General features: G+C 44.0%; 2 protein-coding genes across 2 annotated transcripts in view; both read right to left on the bottom strand.

Annotated features, from left to right (window-relative positions):
• Nucleotides 1–5,898, bottom strand: part of cemip2 (cell migration inducing hyaluronidase 2) — a 29,404-nt gene extending 23,506 nt beyond the window's left edge. The window contains exons 1-4 of the mRNA XM_034595926.1: nt 5,625–5,898; nt 2,012–2,363; nt 1,751–1,891; nt 1,016–1,583 (exon numbers count right to left, since the gene is read on the bottom strand). Of these exons, the coding sequence (XP_034451817.1) occupies nt 1,016–1,583; nt 1,751–1,891; nt 2,012–2,345 (1,043 nt within the window). The 5' untranslated portion in view covers nt 2,346–2,363; nt 5,625–5,898. The remainder of the gene's footprint in view (nt 1–1,015; nt 1,584–1,750; nt 1,892–2,011; nt 2,364–5,624) is intronic.
• A 2,733-nt stretch (nt 5,899–8,631) lies between these two features.
• Nucleotides 8,632–25,431, bottom strand: abhd17b (abhydrolase domain containing 17B, depalmitoylase). The gene is made up of 4 exons (XM_034596810.1): nt 24,960–25,431; nt 21,837–22,313; nt 12,143–12,322; nt 8,632–11,164 (listed from the first exon to the last, which is right to left on the bottom strand). The coding sequence occupies exons 2-4, from the start codon at nt 22,301–22,303 to the stop codon at nt 10,945–10,947; spliced, it is 867 nt and encodes a 288-aa protein (XP_034452701.1). The 5' UTR covers nt 22,304–22,313; nt 24,960–25,431; the 3' UTR covers nt 8,632–10,944.
• Nucleotides 25,432–25,748: the final 317 nt, after the last annotated feature.

Raw genomic sequence — 25,748 nt, 5'->3', positions numbered from 1 at the left:
CTATCATAAGAAAAAACACAGAAAGCTAAGATAAAAAATCTCCACACCAATAAATGGTGAAAGGATTAGCAGACTAACTCACTAGAGCACACACACACACTCACAAGCACAGGTTTTATTGTCCGATCCATTTAGGTTAGAGGGGATTTGCATGAAGACCTCTGTGTTGCCTTGGCACCCACCCCCAGAGGCGAAATGTGACACTGGAGGATCTGGCGTAGCAGTTGGCTTTTCAGCCAACCAAGGACTAAACCACGCCAAGTTACAAATAACTCAGAGGGAAATGTTGCACTTAGACTTTCCATTCAAAGAAATGTACTCATGCATATGTTTGAGTGACAGTGACAGAAGATCTAATGTCATGTAAAGCTAAAATCCAGTTCTCTTACATCATGAGCTTAAAGAAAGCATTAGCTCATGAGAACAGGACCACAACCTCCCAGTATCTGTTCTTTGGAGGGAATAAGCATGCTGGACAAAAAAAATCCTGAATCACTACCTTTTGTGCAAATCCTGACTATAACCCCAGCATCCGCTACGTGCTTCCTTTCCTGGCAGAGCGCAAATTGAGCAAAAACACAGGAAAGAGGAAAGAGGAAAAACTAGGGGTGATTCAAGGAGAGATCCCAAATGAGATGAAAGATACATGAAAGTAGGACAATTTTCCAGAGAGGATGGACATGGAACAAATTGATGGTATCTTCAGTCCCAGTATTGAGGCTTCAAAGGAGAGACGCCTTACTTTAGGTGTTGAACAAAAACACATTAACCTTCTTTATCAGTCCCAGGAGACCAAGAAGAAACAAAACACTCAGTAAGAGTTTAAGAGACAACACACCACAAACTCTCGAAGAGCTGGCACACTGCCATACAGCTGAGCCAATAACTCACAAGCACTTATTCAACAGACATTTTCACAACACAACAAAAAAGAATCCCTGTGTAGTTTAATTTGTAGTTGATTTGAAACATAAATATGAATGATTCTTTAAAACACTGAATTGGCAATATTTACCTGTATTTGAGGTCATAAACAAAGCTGCTGCCGAGCTTCTCTTCAATGATCTTCTTGGTTTCATCTAGAAGACTTTTGGCGGCTGAGTCCCCTACAGCCAGTGAGACAATGCGGCCTGTGGGTAAGGACCGAAGCAGCTGGGTCAGTCGGCGACTGTCGTTACGGGAGTCATGCGTGTCGTAGCGTTCAGCCAGCAACACATCGGCTGTGTCCTGGTCCACCACACGCAGGTTGATGCCTCGGTTGAAGTTCCGTTGGAAGGAATGACCCCCTGTGGCCAGCCCAGTAGCTGGGAGGCTTCTCGTCAGCAGAGACCAGGAAACCCTTTCGGTGCCGTGCAGCTCCAGAGTGCCACCGCTCTGGACGCCAATGAACTTGCGGCCCAGGCCAGGGACCTCGGGAACCGCCTTGTTGTCGGAACGGCCCACAAGGGCGATGGCTGCATTAGAACGGTAGCGACATTTGGGTGCGCCGATGTGAAGCGCTCCACCTTCTTCTATGAGGATGTGGCGTGTTCTCAAGGTTATGTTTTTGGAGCCATCAGGATTGTCTGCAAAAACTACCTGACCTGTGGGAGGTCAGAGGAAGACACATATGAGCTGTTGCCTGCTGAGTGTTACACCCAAAAGTCCAAGAACAGAACTTGTTATGCAGAACAATGTCACTTATCATATTTAATAAATGTAAAGTCATCAACATTATTACTTAATGAATCATGGACCTTGGTGTGCTTACCTCCTGACTGAATAGTTAGTGAAAAGAAGGTAGCGGAAGAATCCAATCGAAACAAATGTCCCCTCATGACAACTACAGCCTTATCTGGTTGATGACCTGGGTTCCAGCTACTAAGGGATGGATTGTGGTCTGGACAGTTCTCTGTAAACATAAGCAATTAGACACAGGGATCAAAAACTATACAGCAATGGTACATGCAGCAGGGAACAAGTTGGGAAGTACGTAAACATATAAATCAGAAACATTTGAATCAACACTGACCATCTAACACATCTCCACTGGTGAGACTAAGAGTAAGGATAATCGTGAGGAGCAATGCACCCATCGACACTCCGAAGCAGATCAGCGTGTTCCTTCTTTGCTGTAGGTTCTGAGCGCGCTCCCTGCGCTGGCTCTCCTCTGACAGGTTAAAAGGGGCTGGTCGCTGCGGCGGCGGGCCGTGAGGTTTTAGCGGAGGAGGTGGCGGAGCTTTGGCAGGTGGCGGCGAGCGGACCGGAGCCACTCGCCCGGGGACATAGCCTGGGGACCTCGGGTGGTGGCCGTGGGGTGGAGCCACGAAGACAGGGAAGTGACTGGGGCCATCACTCGTCGGCATTGTACACGTGTCTGCTACCTGAGATGAGAAAATGGTGAATTTTTTTAATTTCAGAAGGCAACAAGGACCTTAACAATGGGGTCATTGAAGAAAATGCGTATGACTTTCTGATTCAATTAGATGCATTTCCTTGTTTGTCTGTCACATCCAATTCTGGAATCTGGACTAACTCTCTGATAGAAGTCTGTGAAACTGATTAAAGTCATTGGACTTATGTTTGTCTGCTAAGTTTGTGGCCAAAAAGTTATTTGACTTGCACACATGTTTGTGTTTTTTTGTAAAGACTGTACCACAAGAAATATGTTGATTATCTAGCAAAGTGTTTAGGGATAAAACAAAGGAGTAAATGGAAAAAGAGTTGAGACAGAAACAGGTCAAAGAGGAGGAAGAAGACCCTATAAAACCACAAATGAGAGTAAAAGCAGTGGGAGGTGAGGAAAGAAGACAGCCGATTCTGGGGAAACAGGCAATAAGCCACCAAGCATCTCATTCATATGGACCTCCAAGGGATGATCCTGTGAGGGGGGTCTTTAAAAGACAGTAAATCTATTTCTCGAAAGCAGTCAGCCTATCCCCCCCCCCCCCCCGGCAGATTTGGCTTGAATATAGTGACACTGGCTGCGCTTGTCCACTCAAATGAAGGAGGTTGTGAATAAAGAATCATAACATTCCTCACACTATGTTAACACAGCCAAAACAGATGGCACCAATTACAGCATAGAGAAGGAGGAGAGCGCCCCAGCTTGAGTCTTTATTTCACACTAACTCCAGAGGTTTGCAACAAAATGAACTGAATCCACACACACACACACATACACGGAAAGGTCAGGCGGAAACCCACCTGCACACACAAACACACAGGGGTAGAGGAAATGACACTGCAGAAAAAAGGGCTACAATGGCACTTTTCTTCAACACAAACACCACATGCTACTATAGGACTTCATAAACAAAACGCCAGCAAGTTCAAAGTTTCACAGCAGGGCCACATAAGTCCAAGAATGACCGAGTCTGCTTTTAAAGAGGTGGTTAGAAGAGCAAGACAGCAACATCTTTACAAGTCTGACTCGGTCAAACCAAAGACACCGGGGATATTTCCTCTTTCTCTGTCGTTCACACACAAAAACAAACACACATTATGGAGATTAGCTTTTTGTCCCCATACAGAAGACAAGTCCCGATTATGTGACTGTGTGAACAGAGTTAGGTCCCCTGGACAACACAAGCACACACAGGCAAGTTTGCACAGGCACCCTTTTAATGAAACTGCATTCACTTCCATTCATTGTGGACACTGGACAATCCATGCCTAACCCTAACCATAACTTAACCACAATTGACATCTTACCCCTAACCTTAACCAGGGCCTCAAAAATGACATTTAGCCTAATTAGGACCGGTCTCCAGTCTTTATACTGGAAAAGGTCGTAAAGAGACAACAATAAAAGGAGTACACACACACACAAACACAAATGCCAACACACACACACACACACACACACACACACACACACACACACACACACACACACACACACACACACACACACACACACACACACACACACACACACACACACACACACACACACACACACACACACAACCATTGTCTTGCAAAGCCAATTAGTCATCCTTTTAGCCCAGAGTACAACAAACCTCTTCAGCTCATAAACAAAGCAATATACAAGCGATGACCTCAGGACAAGGGCTCTGTCACTTATGCATGAGCTCGGCCTAACAGCAGCTGTTTCACCCACTTCAACCTCAATTATCCCATTACACCGTCTCTTCTGGACAAAGTCTTAGCAGCAATTAAATCTTAATCTAAACCTAAACTCCCACCAACAACAAGGCACGCTGGTATCCTGGATGTCCATGTTCTCACAGTCCGTGCCCTGCATCGGACACTGGACTCTGTGGGAGCCCAGTGATGGGATGTCCCCCTCAGGCATCAGTCTTTTACAGCCCTATCTCAGGCTACGCTTTTATTCGCATTCCTCGCCATGAAAAAGAAGTGCCAAGCTGCCCCCTGTTTCCCCCTCTGTTAGTGACCTGTCAGAGCACGAAGAGTTGTGGGCTTACTCACCTTGGGGCTACTCAAGCGTCGGGGAAATGACACTGATCACAGGGCTGCGCTGCTCCTCACGGACCACAGACTCATTCACTCCCTCCCTCCCTCTCTCGCTCCCTCTCATACTTTCCTGATTTGAAAGCTACTGAATATCAAACAGATGTGGGGGGAAACGCCGGAGTCAACGTGGGACAGACCATTACACATTCCTCCGTGGTAAAATCATCATTTACTTTGGACATTTACAGTGGCAGTGTAACAGACAGTAAGCCATGCGTCTCCTACATTAAATCTACAATCATAAACACCAGTACTGCTACTACTACTACTACTACAAGGAGGACCAGAGATGAGCCTTCTCCGTCTCCCTCTCTATGGAACAATCTCCCTGAAGAGATCCATCTGACAAACTCCTCATCCTCTTTTAAATCTAACACATCTTCACAGGTGTTCTTTCATTTTGATCATGTTATAGTGTTTTCTTTTGTCTTAATTTAACACGGATGTATCTGTATCTGTGCTCTACAGCTGTGCTTTTTAAACTGTTTCCTCTAAGCAAAGCACCTTGTAGCTGTACATAATAGTTATAAATAACGTTTATTAATATGATATTACCACTTCTTCTTCAGCCCCAGCTGACTTATTGGTCACCACACTGGGTGCGTCCTTGTTGAATTAAGTCAGTTAAATGGGAGGATTTCACTGTTATTAGTATTGTTTTGACTCATTCCAGAGCAACTCTATGGTATTTTCCCATCAGTACTTAGTGTGTAGTCTATAAGCAGCACAGAAAGAAGAAGTTAGAAGATAACCTACAGCATCATTTACGCATTACGCTAAGTTATTAACATTTAAACACACTTTCAACGTGTTACGTGTTTGTTTTGTTTTTCTCCACTTTGACAGTGAAGCTATTTGTTGGAAATATAGACATACAAGCTGTGCACATTAGCTAGCAAACAACAAAAAGGTGCTAACTGTCACTTTTTAAACACGCGTACTGGCAGCACCCAAAAGAAGCTAACACCTCACTCACACACACAGACTCTCTCTCTCTCTCTCTCTCACACATACACATATACACACACTCACACACACAGACTCTCTCTCTCTCGCTCTCTCACACACACACATATACACACACACATGCACACACACACACACACTCTCTCTCTCACACACACACACACACACTCACTCAGTACCGTGGTTGGTGACACTGTCCTGCTCCTGCTTCTCTCCGGCTCTGTCCATTCGCTCTGCGCCGAGCCGTTAGAAACCAGAAGCCGGTGTCGGTGAGACGGATGAAAGCTTCTCTCTCTCGCCCTCTCTCCCTCCGTGTCCCTTTATATCTCCACCTTCTCTCCACCTTTTGTCCACATGGTGTTTTTCCTGCTCTCCGCTGATGGGCTGTCGTCGCTCGACCCCCGGTCCGTGGCTCGGTCCCTCACTCAGGAGCAGGCGCGGCTTGTCGGGGAGGAAGTGACGCTGCGTTCACAGGCTGTCGGACAAGTGGCGATGAAAACAAAGACACAACCTCCAGTGACAGCGTGTAGAGAGGATATCGACCTGTAATCATAATAATATCTTTGTAATAATGGTATTACTGTTATTATATTAGTTCAGTTATGGTATATAATTATTATTATCAAATTTATTTTCGTCATATAAGATTTCACCACAGACCACAAATGTATAAATTATTGATTTGTGAATACGTTTTTTAAAAATATTTATTGTTAACTGATCTAATTATAGATCAATAGTTAAGTACAATTGTCCTTTTTCGTCATGGTGGTTTTCACAGTTATCAATTGAAGTAGATAACCTCACAATAATCATCATGATATATATGATATCATACATATTACTGTTACTATAAACACGGCTCAAAGAATTTAAGGGGACACTTAAAGCACGCATAGGATCTCAATGAACAAAATATTCATGTTGAAAATCTTTACTGATGTACATTGTGAAATGAATTGAGAACAAAATAGTGTAAGAAAGGTCAATGGAAACCAAAATCATTAACCCATTGAGGGCTGGATTCAAAATCACAACAAAATCAAAGTGGAAATTTGAAATCACAGTCTGATCCAACAGTCTGTGCACTCCTGAAAACATCTGGGCATGTTCCTGATGAGTTGGTGGATGGTGTCCTGGGGGATCTGCTCCTAGACCTGGCTCAGTGCATCAGTGAGCTCCTGGGCAGTCTGTGGCAGTACTTTGTGGCGTCAGATGCACCGATATGTAACATCCAAAAGGTGCTCAATTGGATTTAGGTCAGGGGAACGAGAGGGCCAGTCAATGGCATCAATGCCTTTGTCATCCAGGAACTTTCTACACACTCTGGCCACATTAGGCCACATTGTCCTGCACCAGGAGGAACCCAGGGCTCACTGCACCAGCCTAAGGTCTGACAATCACTCTGAAGATTTCATCCCAGTGTCTAACAGCAGTCAGGGTAGCGTTGGCTTTGACATGGAGATCTGTGTGACCCTCCAAGGATATGCCTCCCCAGACCATCACTGACCCACCAACAAAGGGGTCATGCTGGATGATGTTACAGCAGCATAACGTTCACCACAGCTTCTCCAGACTCTTTCACGCCTGTCACATGTGCTCAGTGTGAATCTGCTCTCATCTGTGAAGAGAACAAGGTGCCAGTATCGGACCTGCCAATTCTGGTGTTCTCTGGCGAATGCCAATCCAGCTGCACGGTGCTGGGCTGTGAGCAGAGGTCCCACTAGAGGTCGTCGGGCCCTCATGCGACCCTCATGGAGTCTGTTCCTGACAGTTTGATCAGAAACATGCACACCAGTAGCTTGGTGGAGGTCATTTTGTTGGGCTCTGGCAGTGCTGCTCCTGTCCCTCCTCGCACAGAGGAGCAGATACTGGTCCTGCTGCTGGGTTGATGCTGTTCTACGGCCCTGTTCAGCTCTCCTTGTGTAATGTCCGGTCTCCTGGTATCTCCTCCGTGCTCTTGAGACTGTGCTGGGAGACACAGCAAACCTTCTTGCGACCGCACGTATGGATGTGCCTTCCTGGAGGAGCTGGACTACCTGTGTAACCTGATTGGGCAGCAGGTACCACCTCATGCTACCAGTACTGACAAGGACACTGGCAAAACACAAAACTAGAGAAGAGCCAGTCATGAAGGATAAGGAGAGAACACCACATGCAAAACCATTTCCTTTGTGGGGGGTGTCTTGCTTGTGTGTTTCCATTGCACATCCTGATATCTCTCTCTCTCTCTAAAACCTAAACAGAGGAGTATAAGTAAGACAAAGACAGTATGTTTCTGCACAGAACACTTTGTCTGTAATTCTGCAGCTGAAGTACAAACTAGATAACTCAACCAATTAATGTGAGTTATCATGTGGCCTTTTCATTTCTATTTCTCATCTTTTGTGTCTGAATGGGACAGGTCCTTCTCTTAAAACTCAAACGAAAGAGGGTTTTTTTCCGAGGAGTCTTGAATGGCTCACCAGGAGCACTGGAGCGGCGTGGACTGAGGGGAGGGGCTTAAACCTGCAACACAACGCCGCCTGCTGTTATGATGGAGAAATTACCTCAGACAGAGCAAACTAGGAGAGGTCAGAACTTTTATCCTGAGGTTTAAAAATTATGAATTCTGAACATTGATCTCAAATCTCAGATAAAGTTTAAATGTCTTTACATGAGAATTATCCAAACAACATCTGTTATGATGACCTCTTGTGTCAGGTTATGCTGATGTGTGACATGTGCCCTCTCACATTTGAAGTCATAATCACAGGAGGGAAAATGGTGAAACTACACTCACCGGCTCTATTCAAGAACTTGACATTAAAATCAGGTTTTATCAGCAGACCAGGGAATAAATACGAGATGTGAAAGAGTTGCTTTATGACGATCATCCCGACAGAGGGAGTGTAGTTTGGGTTGAACATAAATATCAACCTGCTTTGTTGGGATGGAGCCAAGTCACATCTCTGTCATAACAGCAGCTCTCTCTTGTCCTGTGAGCTCTGCCCCATCACAATAAGAGCAGGTTCCCATCACATCTGGAGGGAAGACTCCATTAAACTGTATTTGTATTGTCTTAATAAGATGCAAGATCAAGCTATTACTCCTGGCACAAAAAGATCCCTCTCCATCTATAAACACATGTAAAATGAAGAGGCACAAATGGTTCCCCCCCCTGACATCAAAATTTCACTCACAAACTGGGTTGCTTCTCAAATATCATTTTATTTTCTCTATCCATGTTAGAATTACTATATTAATATTGTAATTACATATACGTTCCTTCTGTATTGAAATAGGCTGTACAAAATTAATCTAATCAAATCAAGGATGAGATTGGTCGGGGTGACCAGTTCAAAGGTCACCGGAAAAGCCAGAAATGATGGCCTACCTATGTCTTTAATAGTCGTTAGAGAAATAAGAAATACAGTCGAGAGATGATGGCAAAAGTTTGTGAAAGAAAAAAAATGTAAATGACATGTCCAGTACAAAAAAAAAAAATCATTTACAAAGTGAAAACAAAAGAAAGCACAACCTTGTTTATAAGACTAATGAGTTGTGAAACAGTGGTTTTCATAACAACAGATCATCGCGTGACCCACGAGTTACCGATCCTGATCTGGATCTTAGTCAATCTGACAAGCTGTCATCGTCTTCTCTCATTCTGCAAGTGAATAGACCTGAAGGTTTACAGTAGCACCAATTGGCTTGTTGGTTAATTGTCATTAAAACAGCATTTGACCAGGTTTTAGTCAACACAGTATTAAAAATATCCACAAGAAACATTATCCATAGAGTTTTTAAGTGAGTTTGTCAAAGGAGCCTTTTGTGGCATGCAGCGTGACATTTACCTTTTCAGTGCCCTAATGGAGGCGTCAGCTGGCGGACACTTTGTTTTGCTTCGCACAGAATTAAACAGCAAATCAACAGACGACAATGGTTCCAGAAATACCGTGCAGACAGAAAGAAGGAAAAGAAAAAATAACACTTTCCATGATGGAGGCCTTTCATTTTGAGCCGCTTACTCTCACAGCACCCGTTTTGGGAGTCCTTTAATTTTCACCTCAAATGTAGTGTAGTAAAAGCTTTTCAATAACTTAAAATACAACACTGTCATCTTTAAACAAGTTCCTGAACTGAAAATAAACCAACACCGGCTGCATTGACCACATTCAGTCCTGATTGGCATTAGTGGTAGAAGTTCTGGATCAGAGCACAGGCCGGTAGCTGCTGTCAGAGTGGTTAAATGTTTTACTAATATAAAGACACAAGATCTGATTCAGGTACATAAGCGAGATCTATAATAACACCTACATACGTTATTTAACTTGATAGAAATAACACTGTCAACACTGGGCTTCTTAATAGATACTATATCAAGGTCTGTGATTTCATTTTGCTGAAAACATGGGAGTTTATCCACTATCGTAATGATACTGATCTTACTGCAACGAAACATCAAGGTAAACTCAGAAGTAGGAACTGTGGAAATGTTTCAAAACACAACGTGAGGAAATATCCCACTCTTTATTGGTCAATGACTTACAGCCTCTTAACTGGCGACAGAGCTGCTGACTGAGCTTTGCATCTCTGCAACAGGACATTGTACCATTCTGGGACTGAAGACAGAGGCAGAGACTGAAGACAGCTAGCGGAGCTTTGGAGATGTTTCTAAACCGGATTTTCACAACGTACGCTTAGCCTCTGGAATATATTACACTTAACATTTGGCAACACTGGCACAGCGAGGCGATATGTCAGTTTGTCTGGTACAGTTCTTCAGTGACAGCTGAGACGTGCAAATATCGTGTATAATATAAAAAAATATATAACAAACAGTAATAAAAAAGAACAAAAAAAAAAACATGGTGACTGCACTGTTTAGGACCGGACCTCAAAGTCAGACAGGTGACGTGTTTGTTTCTGGTCCAGTCCAGCTTGAAGCAAGGCCATTTCTCTGAATGTCAACAGCCTCAGAAGCCGACCAGAAGTCTCCAGCAACAACTGTGGACCACATCCTCCTCGAAAAGGCAGCAAGAATGTGAGAGACACACGTACACACACACAACCCCCCCCCCCACACACACACACACATACAATATTGCATATACACATGGTATGTTGTCTGTGCACATGTCTGCTTCCTCTTTCATTCACGCATTACCATAATGTGCAACTTTAAACATGATAAAAAAAATAAGCAAAAACAACAAAAAAATAAAGAAGTAAATGATGTGTAGTTGTAAGTTCACAGCTGCAGCATGTGGAATGGATGATACGGACAGGTCCTGAGCCCGGGACCCCTGGAGCTCCGAGGGGGAGAGGGGTTTGATAAGAGAAGTCAGCCATCAGGAAGTCAGAACTACAAAGACGATCAACACTTCTACCTGCGTTACTTCACGCGATAAAAAGTTCTACTGCTTCTACTCCTTGTCCATCATCCAACCTTTCCTAGAAGCTACCAGCTTTCTTCTCTTTTCTCTTCTTCCCTCTCCGCCCTCATCTTCAGTTCCTCTACAAGTTGACAAGCTCGTGGGCGACAAACTGTTTGAGTCTCTCCAGGTACTGTCCATAGAGCTCCACGTCGTTGTGTCCGGCCCCCTCCACCCAGAGCGGCTCCACGGGGCGCTGACAGCGCTCATACAGCGCCAGGCCGTGGGAGAAGTCGATGACCTCGTCCTCTGTGCCGTGGATCACCAGCACCGGTGACGTTACCTTGGAAATCTTGTCGATGCTTTGAAGTGAGAATAGAAAGGGAAGAGGGAGTTAGGTCGAGATTAATAAAAATACAGACATGGTGACAAACAAAAAAGACGAGGACTGATTTGAGCTGTTCTTAAGATAAACACTGTTTAAAAGTAAAAATAGATGTAGAGAAATAGAGCAGAGCTGGTTTGCTGACTGTCCACTAGAGGGAGCGATTGAAAATATTTTGAAGGGCTGTGACTCCTTTGAGTCAGTGTAAAGAGATTTGTTTCTTAACACACTACACATGCTAGAAAGTTATTTCTAAAGACATGGGAACTTTTTCGAATTGAATTGTACAGTTTGACCATCACACTGACCAGACTTCATGACTTGGAGCGTAACCCCTGCCCTGATACTATAATATATTCAGACAAATGGGATTTATGGTTAATCTAGTATTGCTGTTGAAAGGGGCCAAACTAAATCTCCCTCTTCCGTCTTAATCATCTTATTCCAGGGTCAGTACAGTAAGTGCAGTTCACATCCGCCAACAAATGGCGGTCTTGTGTGCTTACAAATTTAGATTTGTATGTGAAGGAAAGGACGGACTGAGAAATAGGATTAAAAATGAATACTAACATATATGTGTGTGCTTTTGGGCTTGTGTAAGAGCTGTCACATGAACCACTGTGTGGACCAAACAAACTCACCAGGACCGCTTGTGGTTTCATTGGGCACGACCCCGGTATTTCACAATAGGGAATACATCTTATTGTTTTGATAATTTTAAAACACTACCTTTATATACTTTCAATTTCTTTAATCATTCAAATCTGGCTTGGCATTATTGTGCAGAAACATTTACTGCTTTACACAGACTTTAAGAATATAAACACTTGCATCTAAATATATTTGTGTTTTCCCTGATTCCTTCATGCAGAGTTGTTATTTGAAATGCATGCATACCCCATGTAAATTATCTGTGCGTTGTGTGATTTTCAGTGGATGTGCCATTTTCACTCACTTTGGGAAGGCGTCAAAGCAGTAGGTCTTCTTGGTGTCGGGGAAGGCCACTCTCATGCCTGAAGTGAGTGGGGAGTGGAGGACAACTGCGGCGCTCTCATAGCGAGATGCCAGGTCCACTGAGGGCACAGTGCCAATGCTCTGTCCGTACACGATGACGCTCTCTGGACGGATGCCATACCTGCGAGGGGGACAACAAATATCAGAAAATCAGGCACCATGTGTACACAACCAGTAACCAGACATATTCAGGTACATTTTGTGTAGTCTCAGGCTGGCAGGTGTGCAATGATGCCTTTTGTTAATAAAATTTTTTTTAAAAAGGCTTTTCATAGGAAAAGGGAAACCTGTTTCAGTAAAGTCTGATTCATACCCATCACACGTGAAATATATTCAGTCATACTCGCCATCAGTCTTGGATTTGCGCCAAGTGCTGCTCCATAAGCAAACATGCACCTGTGTGCAGTTACTCATACTTATTATCGGCTGAAATGTCATGCTGTAGCGATTACTCAGTGATTATAGGGCCTCCTAAAACAAGCACACACACACAGATCAGTGATACAGTCCAGGCTGAGTGGCTTTCTGCTGCTTTTCACAGCACAGACAACCGCCGCTGAGGTCTTGTGATTCAGGAGGGCGGAGGGAGAATTAGAGGAAAACGAGCTGAGAGGGAGCAAAAAAGAGGCTGATACTGATACTGAACTGAGGCTGAGCGAGAACCAAAAACCCAGAAAGAGAGGGGGGAGAAAAATGGAGGAGATGACATTCCACAACCGATTATGGAGAATGTGACGCAGTCTAGCAAGTGAGCAGGTCAGCTGACGACCTGAAGCCTGGTCTGAGCACACTGCATCACTGTCTGTGCCGCCGCGTAGTAAACAGCTACAACCAGTATGACTAAATCGCTGCTCAACTCTATTATTTAAAAAATGGGACACTGACATTACAGGCTCGACATTACAGCCTCTGCACGCCTATATGATACACAGTGATGAGCAATGCATGAGCCCCAGAGTCTGACACCACTCTACACCGCTGAAATGGATTATTATATTTAGGAGCGCACGTGTGCACACACACGTCCAACACAACCTTCGCAAGGATCTGGAAGAATCCGCAGTATTGCAGTGCTACTGCTATAAAAAGGTCAGTATACTTAACTTAAGTGCAGGCACATCCACTTCAGACACAACATGGAAATGAACACACACAGTCTTGATTGTAGACAGTCATGAGCAGGAATACAGGATCTGTCTACTGTTGGTGTGTCAGCTGGCCTTAACCGAGTATAAATAAGGGTTTTAACACTGGCACGGCATGGGAAAGTGACTGCATGTTGTTGGGTGCTACACTGTTAACAGCTATTGAATAATGTTCAAAATGTATGGCCCATCTTAATGGTACAATATAGTCTAAAGGAGATGAAGGGCAGTAGCAGTCTTCTTCAGTTTGAACACATAAAAAAAAAAAAAAACACACTCTCAAAAACACTCTTTTCTGAGGAGGCCTGTCCGGGAACCAAATCTGTCTCAAACAAGTTCCCCTATTTGCATGTCAATGGCAGTATGCTTTTCTAACGTAGACTCCACCTTTGTCTAGTCTGGTTTGTGGGAAAGCTTTTTTCTCAGGACCTTAAAGGCCTCAAGGGTTTCTGAGTTTGAGCCACAATCATTTTGAAACAGAAAGCGTAATCACTGAAAGTAGAATTTGGAAGAGGTTCGCCGGAAGCCAACAGAAAAGGTAACCGATCCTTTTTTTGCACACCAAGGTTTAGTAAATAACTGAGGATGTCGAGCAAACTGACATGACTCCTGGAAATTAATGTGCTAGGTACATGGGGGCCATTTGCCTAATTCACTTACTCATCACTTATAAAGGGCAGCATTTGATAGTCGATTCAATGTTGTCATCACAGTGCGTTGTTTGTTTACTGTAATCTTCCTGTTGTATCACCTAGACCTTTATCTGCGGTTACCCTTTACTACCACGTGTTGTTGTTAGCGTTTATCTCCTTTTTTATGCCCATCTGGTTAATGTTCTTCAACATATCAGACCACAAAAGGGCTGGCCAATCTTAAGAGGCAGACACACGTATGTCACAACACTATAAAGTTAAAGCACTAATGTCAATGAAGAGAGGGTAAACTGAAAGCTATTTGACAGCTTAGTCATCGGGTCTATTGATATTAGATGGGAAATGAAGCACGACCGTCACAAAACCTAACTTGGCATAGACCACCATATTCACGCAGCAGCCATTTCCTCTGAAGTCACAGCTCAAATGCTGATTTGAACAATGTGATGCACTGCTGTGATCCAGGTTTAGAAGTCATATAAACACAGAGTCTGACAAACTTTTAATTTCAGAGATCCCTCATTGATGTGCAACTGAAAAGACAGTGGATAGTTAGGAGGGCCACAGGACCATGTTTCAAGGTTAAAAAACATATTTGATGTCTCAAACTAGCTCAAGCTAGCATAAACCTTTTGGCAAACTTCTTTGCTGGATCACAGACATTATCTGTTCATTAGCATTTGAGTTTTCCATTCTGAGTGTGATGTCAGAGGCCACAATTTGAATCGGGTCTATGGAAATGCATGGAGGAGCATTTTACTAGAGGCCACAAATAGCACAATGAAAAAGGCTTGAACCTGTGATCTTCCGCTTGCAACAAGCTCCCTCTAAACACTATCCCACCCCGCTTACTCTGTACTTTTGGATGAATTCCTGTGGCTTTTTCTCACACATTCAGGAAAGGCTGTGCACAGAGGAGGACAATCACCGTTCTTATAAAGACACTATGACAGGCTCTGAGCGACCCAGCTCCACACAAGACACACACACCCCCACCGCCTGAAACGGCTATCACTGGTCTACAATTTGCTCCATTGCCTTTCAGCCTGAATGGATCTCGACTAGCCATAGCCAGCCATGCACCATGGTTACACCCCTCCCCCAGACCTTCATCAATTTAAACTCCTGACACAAATCCAATCTATTATGCATCACATCCTCCCTCGTCCCCCTGTTCCGTCTCCCTCTTGGCTGCCCACCTCTTGCTCCCTGAAGACAAAAATATTCTCATCCCATAGCCCTCACTATGACTAATAGATATTTTAGGACATCCTGAACATATGTACAAGCATGCTTCACAGATCAGAGTACCATCTGTACTACAGCAGGGGGATCCTCCGCTGAAGCGCTACAGTGCATCTTTTAATTCACTGAATACTTGCCTTTTCAGATACTAAAATACTTAAACATTTAATCTCCATTTATGGCTCAATGCTCACACAGATTTGAGATAAAACTGAAATAAATATTAAGATGGGAGGACAATAAGTACAAGGATTCTAGTCAGGAGACTGACGGGACTCCACCCATCTGACATAACAGGCACAGTTGCCTTTGTCGACACCCTTCGTCAGGCAAATAGTCTCTGACATTTCAAGTAGAGAGAAGTGAACAGCTAACTACATTGTTAGCTGTAACTTGTGAGTTGCCTTGAGAGTTTTGACATATGGCGTTTTGTTTAAATCAATCAGACCAGGAAGTGACCGGTTTTTCCTGTTTGTTGGCAACAGAAGACCTCAGTCGGAAAGCTCATTTGAAAATTGGTTGCTAGGCTACAGCTCAATATTAGGGGAGCAGGATTGACTGCTGGCTCGCCAACATCTCCAAGGGAAATGAAGATGAAACGGTGCCTTTCTTTAGTGTGTGTGTGTGTGACACACACACACACACACACACACACACACACACACACACACACACACACACACACACACACACACACACACACACACACACACACACACACACACACACACACACACACACACACACACACACACACACACACACACCTGCTTTCACCAGCTTGATCACTCTAAAGTCCATTAAGTGTTCCTTTTTCATTCCTCTCTAATATTAATACTTTGCATGATAACAGAGTCTGTGTGTGTGTTAATGTGTGTGTGTTAATGTGTAAACCCGCTGACTCATAGAACTGAATCACCTGACCCGCTTCCTGCTCAGGTGAAGGGAGTGCCTCATCCTTGGCTTAAGAAAAGAACACAGGAGGAGAGTGTGTGTGTTGGTGTGAGCAGTTGTGTGGTAAGATTGTTGAAGGGACGGGTGGGCCGTGGTTGTTATGTCATACGACTGGAGTGCAGAGAAAGAAGCCTACATAAATGTGTCAACGCTCAGGAGAAGCTGAACTTGCTGACAGCTGAAATAAAAAAAACAGGGAAAAAGATTGAGTGACACAAAAAGAGAAGCAGAGGAAGTCAGGATCTGTTGTGTTCAAAGTGCCAAAAAAAAAAAATCAGAGAAAGAAAAGACACGGACACAGATCGACAAGCAGAGAGCGAGAGCCGCCCTCTTCTTCAGGCTGAGCCTGGTCTAACACGAGGGATGTACGAGGGCTGTGGGCAGCAGACTAATGCGAGGCAGAGATGCCTTTTGATGTGATAAACACAATTTTGTTTGATTCATGTTTGGCTGGGTCAAAAGGCTGGTTTGTACCCTCTTTATCACACAGGCAGTCAATTATGAGACTGGCACAGCCCTCAAAACAGACACAGACAGCTGAGTCAAAAAGTCAGAAAATGCATGATAATATACAATAATATACTTGTTTGTTTTTCTATGTTTTTGGGGGGGGTTATCGCCTTTAATAGATAGGACAGTTCACAATTAATTCATGTACATGTAAAAGTGGAGAAGTAGCCTATGCCAGGCCAAAAATATGCCATGCCTGTTTTCTGACCAAATTTCAATTGTAGTTATTAACTCTTAAAGGGGACATAGCATGCAAATTCCACTTTGTTAGTGCTCTACAGGTTAATGTGGGTATCTGGCATGTCTACCAACCCAAAAACTCTGGGAAAAAAAACACTCGCGCGTTTTGTTATAGTTCCTCTAAGTCAGAAATGTCATGCTTGAGTGACTCGATTGAGCTTCCTGGGTTTTGTGTCGTAACAAGGAACTGGAAGTCTCCCTACATGGCCTTGGCCCACCCCCCCCCCCCCCCGTCCCCCCACACTCGTTACGCCGGGTTTACACCGGAGGCAGCGCCGTTCCCAAGCGTGCAGCCGCCTGGCTGTTCACACGGGACTCGCATTTCTCCGCGCTGGTCAGCCCGCGATTCACTCACATGTGGCATTTGTCTGGATCGTTGGGACTGGGAGGCTGCAGCAGCTGCTCGGGCGCGCCCGCTCGCTCTCCCATGCGTGAGCTGGAATTTGTGTCAACGCCACACAGCCAGCAGTGTGGAAGACTTCCGCAGTGTTCAGCACTACTGTAACACTGGCACAGAGCCCCCCCACTCGTTACGCCGGGTTTACACCGGACGCGGAAGCGCTGCTGCGAGGCAGCGCAGCGCCGTTCTCAAGCGCACAGCCGCCTGGCTGTTCACACGGGACGTGCATTTCTCCGCGCTGGTCAGCCCCATAGACTGTATATATAAGGTCAGCCCGCGATTCTGCTTTCTCCGCTTGTTGTTGTACCCGTTGAATGTCAGGGTTCGGGGGTAAATGATGGTCTTCATAGCCCCCCCCACCCCTCTCTTTCTCTCTCTGTCTGTCTGCTTGTGTGCTTATAGTGGATTGGATTGGGAAAATTAAAACTCCAGGACAACAGAAGGGGAATACAAAGTATGGGATGCATATTTGATAATTTATATCATATAAAATATGTAATTTATATCGTTTAAAATCATGGGGGGAGAGGGGGGAGGGGGGAGCTGGCTCATTAGCATTTAAAGGAACAGGCACTCAAAACAGGTCACTCTGTGGAGGGCTGTTTTATACAGGGTAAAAAGGGTGCTGTTTTAAATGATCCTTGTGGTATTTTGACCAAAGTATGTTACAGACATTTCATTAAGACCCCCAAGGAACCATATCAACTTGTGGTAAAATGGGCATGCTATGTCCCCTTTAAGTAGCCCTGAGGTGTTGTGAAACATCCTTTCAAACTTTCAGCAGTCTTTGCGCAAGACAAAACAAGTTGAAGCATCAGATTAATGTGAACCTGAAGTGCTTGTTGAGGTGTTGTAATATTACATGTTTCAATTAAAGTGAAAAGAGTAGAACGTCCTGCACAGAAGACATCACAAATATGATATTGTGGGTCTTTTCAGATACTTTATGTTTAGGTTGGCTGTAAACAAAGCATGTCCTGCATCTTTTCTCTGTGGCATACAGTATCCAGAAGGGACACTCGACACACTTCATCCACTGTCACAAAGAAACTGACTTCAGTAAGAAGAATAAACTAAAGCTAAATAGCTTTGAATCACATCATTATCTCATGAGCTGCTCCGGAACTCTGGCCGATATTACAGAGATCTAACGCTTTATTAGCGACTCGGAATCTGTGCTCATAGACAGCGGAATTACAACTTGGTGAATGCACAACAAAGCACAGCTGTTAAAGAACAGCAAGCACTCAGACATGAAACTGCAGTCAACTCGACTTGACTGGGAGAGCCAGAGGGAACTCAGTCCTGCAGTGCTGTGTGACTGCTAACCATGGGACCTACTTCTTGAATATCTAGTTATTTCCTTATTCCTGTAAGCCTCTTATCTGACTTTGAAGAAGTTTCTTTCCTGATTAACCAACAGCCACATGATACAGTGTCTGATTTACTGTTAATACCTTCTAAGCCGTTTTTTTTTTTTTTTAAATCAGCTGATTTACAGAAACAGCCTTTTACAGCTACTACCTCCCTGCAGTCTTCCAGAGGACAGACGGGGACAAGGGGTCACACCATGCAAACTGTCATCAAATCTATATAACTCAGCTCACATAGTAAGTTGACCGTTATAGTTTGAATTCATGTCGGGAATTGTCGTTAACCACATCCTGCTCCACACACATGTCAGCAAGCATAATTAGCTGGCGTCTGTTTTGCTCTGCTCAGATTAAATGAGATCTCAAAGTTAATTTCTGTGCTGGTCATGAAAACAAGAGGAATAAAACAGAAAAATCTGTTCAAGTCGTCTGTTGCACATTATAGTAAGAAAAAAACAGGTTGTGTTTTAAACCCTTTTGCTTTTACTTTCTGTCACATGCGACACTGTCAGCTAAAATTTGGTAAAACTTTCTTCAAAGGAAGCAGTACCAGTGACAGAAAGGTCTCAGTAAATTACTGCCTTTGATTATCCCGCATACACACTCAGAGTCTGGCCACTTTCCTGCATGCAGAATCTTTATGATCGAGGGTTTCCTGTTTAACTTGCCTGCTTCCTCATTTAAAGGTTCTTATTTACAGAAGGCCACTCAGTGAAGGGGTTGATAGTGTCAAGTGGAAGAGAAGTGCTGACAGAGATCTAGCGCACAAGTCAGTAGCTAAGAAACAGTAACTTTAAGTTGCTGGTGGCTGTACCAAGATTGTTCATCAGCACTTAGAAATCTCTGCAGAACCAACAACTTAATTTAGCACAAACAGAACACACACACACGTCAGCTTTGACACAGGAGGAGCATGCCACACTAGAAGCCTGGTTTATTCTTCTTTGTGACGGATTTACACTGCTCCGGGTGTTTTACTTCCGGCCTTTTTATTTTTCCTAAGCAAACAATCTCCCTCTCCTCTCTTCGCCATTTGTTTGTCTTGCAGCAGGAAGTATACAGAAGCAACCTACTGGATGAACTTTTATTTCTCCCTCATCGACAAACAAAAATGCCCAAATATGATGTCAACATTATTTACACTGTTTAACACTGTGCAACTCCTCCTCCACATCCTGTTCTTGATCAAAACAGTTGAATGGCACTACCATCCGCCTTGAACGCATGTGTGTATAAGGCAGCAACTAACAAATATAGCCAATATACAATGTGCGTTCAGGGTGTGCATCAACCATCTGGGTTTTTCATTTCATTTACTGTCATTCAAAATTTGAGAAGTTGGTTGGAGCAAATGTTTGAACTACACAGTTTCAGCTCTTTATATGTTTATGTACTGAATGTTTGTGAGACCCCAATACAGACGCTCTCTTGGCAATCCAGCACCAAAGACACAGAGTGTAATGTCTGTGGTGTTATGAAAGGACAAAAGGAGGAGATGACGAGAGACGTCGCGGTTCTTAAGTATAGATGGAAGGAAGTGTGGGAAGTGAGGTTAGACGGATGGACTGATAAACATTGTTTACATTCAAAAACGCCTTATCTCAAATTTTCTGTGAGGCCTTCACATTATAAGCTGGGAAAATGTATTTAAATGAAAACAGGATCGTGAAAATAAGATTTGTTTACGCATGGTTTTTCTTGTAAATCTATTTTTCAAATTTCACGAGATAATGAATTAATGCACACTAGAAGCCTGGTAGGAGATGTAACTGTAGTGTAAATGTAAACAGCCAATTCCTCTAGGCCACGTGCACTGTAAAAAATGTGCTTATTTCATTATCATTACAAAGATACAGTGTGGAATAATACAGTTATCGTCAAAAAGAAGCCCTGAATAAGCAAGTTTTATCAGCTGAAGAAATTCACAGATACTGATCAAGGAATATACAGATACTGCCAGTAGGAGTCGAATCTCGGCTGTTGATAATCAGTACACTGATAGTCTGTTCATAGGCTGCAGAGCATAAACATGCAGGAGAGCACCCACTCACACCTACAGATTGTGGGCCGGCGTAAGCATAGAAACCATGCGCCTTATAAAACGCCTACAAAAACATCAAGTCACTGCTACTAAACTTTCTTTCCTCCACATCTCCAACTATGATATTATGAAGTCTGATCTGATCATCCCTCCACTCGGCTCCCTCAGTAGTCTTCACCTACTCTCGTTATGTCTTCGTGTGCCTGGGATTTTTCAGGCGGGTTTGCTTGGATTTTTCTTTAAATCTGTTTTGATTTCAGTGGCTCCCATTTAAACGTGAAACTCCTGCACGGCTGCCGACAATCACAGCATAAGGTTGTAAAGTTGTTTGTTGATATGATTCTTTCTTGGCTGTTCACAATGCTGACAGCATACTTTGTGACTTGAAATATGCAAAGGAAAAATTACAGCAATAAATCAGGATAGAAGTTGAACTATGATCTTCCAAAGTAACCGATTAAAGGTTTTAATGTTTCTGCCTGCTTTTTGGGGATATGCCACTTCCCTTTCCAATTAAAGCTGGGGTTGGTAATCCTGGAAAAGCAACTGATACACCCCTTCCCATCGGCCCTCTCGTCGAAGCCATGCCCATAAAACACATGAATGATCACTGCCTGAAAACTGCTAGATGCGCATGCTCAGGCGGGGCACGCACAGACAGATAGTTCGGTTAGTGCCAGACAGATACACCAGCCAATCATTTCATTTGGTCTGAGTGAAGTGATTTTTGTCCTTTAAGGGCCACAGACCGGCTTCTTATTGGGACCTGAAGAGGATTTCCACAAACAAGATAAAAAAGTGTTTCAGGAACAACTTACCGAGTTAAAGTCATGCGATGCCTTATGTTCTTCACCATTTAGGTTTATTTTACTCCAAAGTATAGATGCTGTTTGGCACATAGTAGCCACATTTGTGAGGCTCAAGTCTCCAGTCCATTATAAATCAATTACAGCTTCTGTATGCTATTAAGTTACTCTAATATCAGCATTCACCACAACTAATCGATAACTCTTTTCTTCCCATTGTGAACGGGTTACCCTCATCTCCTCTTAATTCATCATCATCTCTCCTTACCTTGACCGGAGGGCCTGCCAGGCGGCGTCTACATCGGCATACAGGTTCTTCTCTGAGGGCTTCCCGGAACTGGCCCCGTAACCCGAGTAGTCGTACGAGAAGACGTTGCAGTTGATCCGCGAGCCAAGGCCGATGTAGAAGCTGCTCATCTGGCCCAAATCCACTGCGTTTCCGTGGGAGAATAATAGAGTGTACTGGGCGCTGGGAGAGCAGCGGACAAACATGCAGGCAATGCGGTTCCCTCTCGAGGTGCGCGTCATGAAGCACTCGATGGCGTCCTTCTCACGGGCCGAGTACTGCCAGTCGGCGCGCTCAGAGAGGTGCAGCGTCCATTTGCTGCCGCTCTCGTCGCACATGAGGCTGTAGGTGGGCTCCGGGGGCAGGAAGGCCAGCTTGGAGGCGATCTTACTGGGGCATGGCGGACAGCAGAACAGGCAGCATAGCTCACTGAGGGATAAGTGATTCATCCTCAAAAAACTGTGGCAAGAGAGGGAGAGAACAGTTAAAACAGAAACAGACAAACTTCATTACTGAATTAAATCAAAAAAGTGCCTTCGAGAACTAAGAATGAGAAAAACAGACATAATCTCATAAAACAACAATATCTGGGTTGTCTCAGACAACTGTAATTTGTCACTGCATCCGCTGCAGACTGATCACAAGGAAAACACCACAAGAGCAAATTCGTGCCATACAGCTTGTGGATTATGTTCTATCTCAGAATACAAACACTTGTCTTTGTTTAGTTTAAAACCCCCAGGGGTTTACAGAATTTAGGGCTAAAGCCAGGCTGCTGTTGTCTTTTTAAAAAAAAAAATACACCATCAATTCTCTTCACCAGAACGCATGGCTCTCTTCACCCAGGATAATAAGAAAATATAGTCCTGACCCCAATTGAGTGGTTGTTCTCATTCTGCCTCGAGGCTCCAAAACCACTCAGACCGTATAGACTTAAAAGACCTTGTTGTTCCATCCAGCACCTGGACCTAAGGCTACCGCTTAGATATCCCAGGTGCTTTTTGAAATGCAGTAGCCAGCACTGGAGATGTCAGCAGAGCTTGTTTTGGTGACACTGGTTGGTCAGGATAAACAAAAGGTTGAAATTCCAAGTATGCTTTAAATGTATCCCTTGGTTTTACATTGAAATTGGACTCCTTTAGTGTTTTTTGAATAGGGAGAAGCTGATCATAATGTCAGGTTATGACAATGTGTGGAGGATGAAGGTACTAGAAGACAGACATTACACCCTGCTATTTCAACTTTGCAAATACATCAATTAATTAGTCTATGTGAACACGACTGTATCCCCGCAACACAAAGCACTTTTTCTCCACCCTGTCAAGTTTAATTGGGTCCACTTCATTTCAACTCCTGCCATAGATACTTGATTATCTTGGGGTCTAGACCTGACCGATACATGACACCATCAGTGACTACATTTACATCAAGAGCAATATTCAGACAATTGACTTTATTCTGAATAAGATATTATTTCGATTATGGTGTTGCCAATAAAATATACCATTCAAATCCTGTTTAAATATTACAGAGCATCGCCCGACTAGGACTCAAGTCAAACATATGTCCTACAGTTGTTTACACTCAAATCCAGGGTAATTGTCATCAAGCAGTTGGTAGCTGATGTATGTTGATGTCGCAAAATGCTATGAAAACTCCAATAGGACTTTATAATGCTATTCAGACATGCGTGTCTTGTTTACATAATGTGACTTAGCTCAGAGTACTCCACATGTATTAATTAGAATTTTTGCTTATTCTGTGTATGACCTTATTCGGGTTTAGGTAATCAGAAAATAAGCTGTTTACATGGCAGTGCGTCATTCAGACGATTGACTTAATCAGGTTAATACCAGAATATTGGTTTGCACGTAATTGAAATGCAGGTTTGAAGCCCTTCAGCTTATATAAATTCAAGTTATTATTATTAATGTTAGGAGCTGGTATCTAGCAGTAAGGTAAACCCTCTCCCTAGTGGCCACCTGCATAGTTTCTTTCATTTTAGCCTCCTAAAGCTTTTCAGGTTGTGCTGCAGGAAAGCATCCAAAAACATAATGCAGTCTCCACATCTTTAACGAGGAGATGGAAGTGTTTCTACTGCAGGGCTTCTGCAGATTAACTCATTAGAATTAAGACTTTTAAAAACCATTGTGAAATTTACGACCCACGTCAAGCATGACGGACTCAGTATCGGACTCCCAGAATTTATTTACAATACTGGTGTGCAATGTTTGGATTGTAGCAAAAACTCAAGTTTGATCTCAGACTATGGAGCCTTCTCCATATTTATTTTAGTCTTTCTGGCGTCATGTGGATGATCGATGAAGGACCCAGACAGTTGCTGCCTGTCTCCCTCCTTCATTCATTGACCTCTGGCAACTTGGAGCTACAGATTTAACATAGACTCTGTGGTGACCTTCATCATCAGGATTCATCTGTCATGCTTAATTTCACTCACTGCCCCGAGCCGATAGCTGCACATTCATGGTGTCTGAAAGTTTTGTGTATCACTCTCCTAATTGACATCCCCCGCCCCCAACAACCTTGTGATGGGTTTGGTTTTGAATGGACATATGTCTTCATGGTGCAGTTGAACAAGAACACTGGACTACCAGCAGTGAGGCCCTGCAGATACACTTTGTATTAACCCTACATCCCACCTTCATTACACACACGTGACTCCATGGGCCCAGTCATGTGAAAAACTGGTTGTACCTGATATGGTTCAGGGTGAATGCATTTCTTATAAACCATGTTCTACAATATGCTGTGACATCCCATAAGGAGCGTGTAACAGCCAAACACACATCGGAACCTATTTGCTTCCCATATTCCCCCAAAATAGCCCATAATCCTGCAGCCATGGAGGCAGAAGGGAGCCCCGCAGCGATTTATTGCAAAATGGTGGTGAAGTAATAGGGAGATTACACTGACTCAAGGCTGCGGTTGGTGTGTGTGGAGGTTTCATTCCCAGAGGCTACACGGATTCCACTGACGGGCCAATTAATCCGCGACACTAAACGAGGAAGGGTGTGTGTGTGTGTGTGTGTGTGTGTGTGTGTGTGTGTGTGTTTCTCCTGAACAGCGGACGGATGACAACATTACCTGGATGGAGGCTGGACGCCGCTTTCGTTTTTCCTTTCTGTTCTGACGTGACAGTGTCGGTCGCCGTGGTCACAGACGCTTTCCTTGCACCGGGACAACGGGACTTATCTTCTTCTCGACGCCGGGATTGACGCGGCTGTCCCTCGGCCAGATGATGCTCCGTTCCTCCGCCCGGGGTTTATTTATCAGGAACTCTGAAGTGTTGGCTCCACCACAGCTGAGAGTCGCTGTGAGCGGTTAGCGGCGGCGGCGGCGGCGGCGGCTCCTCCTCCGGTCCGGGGCTGAAGTGTCGGTCCTCCGCTCGGCTCCCTCAACACACGGTCCTGGACGACAGCGAGGCCGACTCGGGGAAAACGTTGGAGTCCGTACAGGTCTGCAGCGACATGAACTACACAGAGTCACAGTGTTCACATCCGCTCAGGAACATCCCCGCGTCGGTTGTGAAAATCGCTCTGCTGCTTGTTGTCCTGGCTCGAGGAGAGAAGGGGGCGGTGCTCGACGGCTACATGAACCAATAGGAAAGAGGTTCAAGAAACAAACTGACCAATGATAAATAAGTGTGGCAGTTTACAGGCCGTGTCTTGTTGACTCATATGTTGATTGACGCACAGAAGAACCAATAGAAGGTTACTATTGTGAAGCACCGTCCAATCAACATCGGTTGAGGTGCTCCCTAACGTCCTGGTAAGTGACGTCATTGACATTTAACTATTTTATTGAGTGTTTGTAAATTTAAAAAAACATGTTGGATTCTTTTAACGTAATTCTACGATAACAAACATAATTTCC

Source organism: Hippoglossus hippoglossus, chromosome 9 (genome assembly GCF_009819705.1).
Source record: "Hippoglossus hippoglossus isolate fHipHip1 chromosome 9, fHipHip1.pri, whole genome shotgun sequence".
Lineage (NCBI taxonomy): Eukaryota > Metazoa > Chordata > Actinopteri > Pleuronectiformes > Pleuronectidae > Hippoglossus > Hippoglossus hippoglossus.
Note: the sequence above shows the minus strand (reverse complement) of the source record. Positions and strands in the feature narration are given on the sequence as shown.

Coding starts and splice junctions, on each gene's coding strand:
- abhd17b (XM_034596810.1), bottom strand. CDS start 22,303: ATGAATCACTTATCCCTCAGTGAGCTATGCTGCCTGTTCTGCTGTCCG. Junction 12,323..21,836: donor TGGCAGGCCCTCCGGTCAAG/GTAAGGAGAGAT, acceptor TCCCCCTCGCAG/GTATGGCATCCGTCCAGAGA. Junction 11,165..12,142: donor TGCTTTGACGCCTTCCCAAA/GTGAGTGAAAAT, acceptor CTCACTTCAAAG/CATCGACAAGATTTCCAAGG.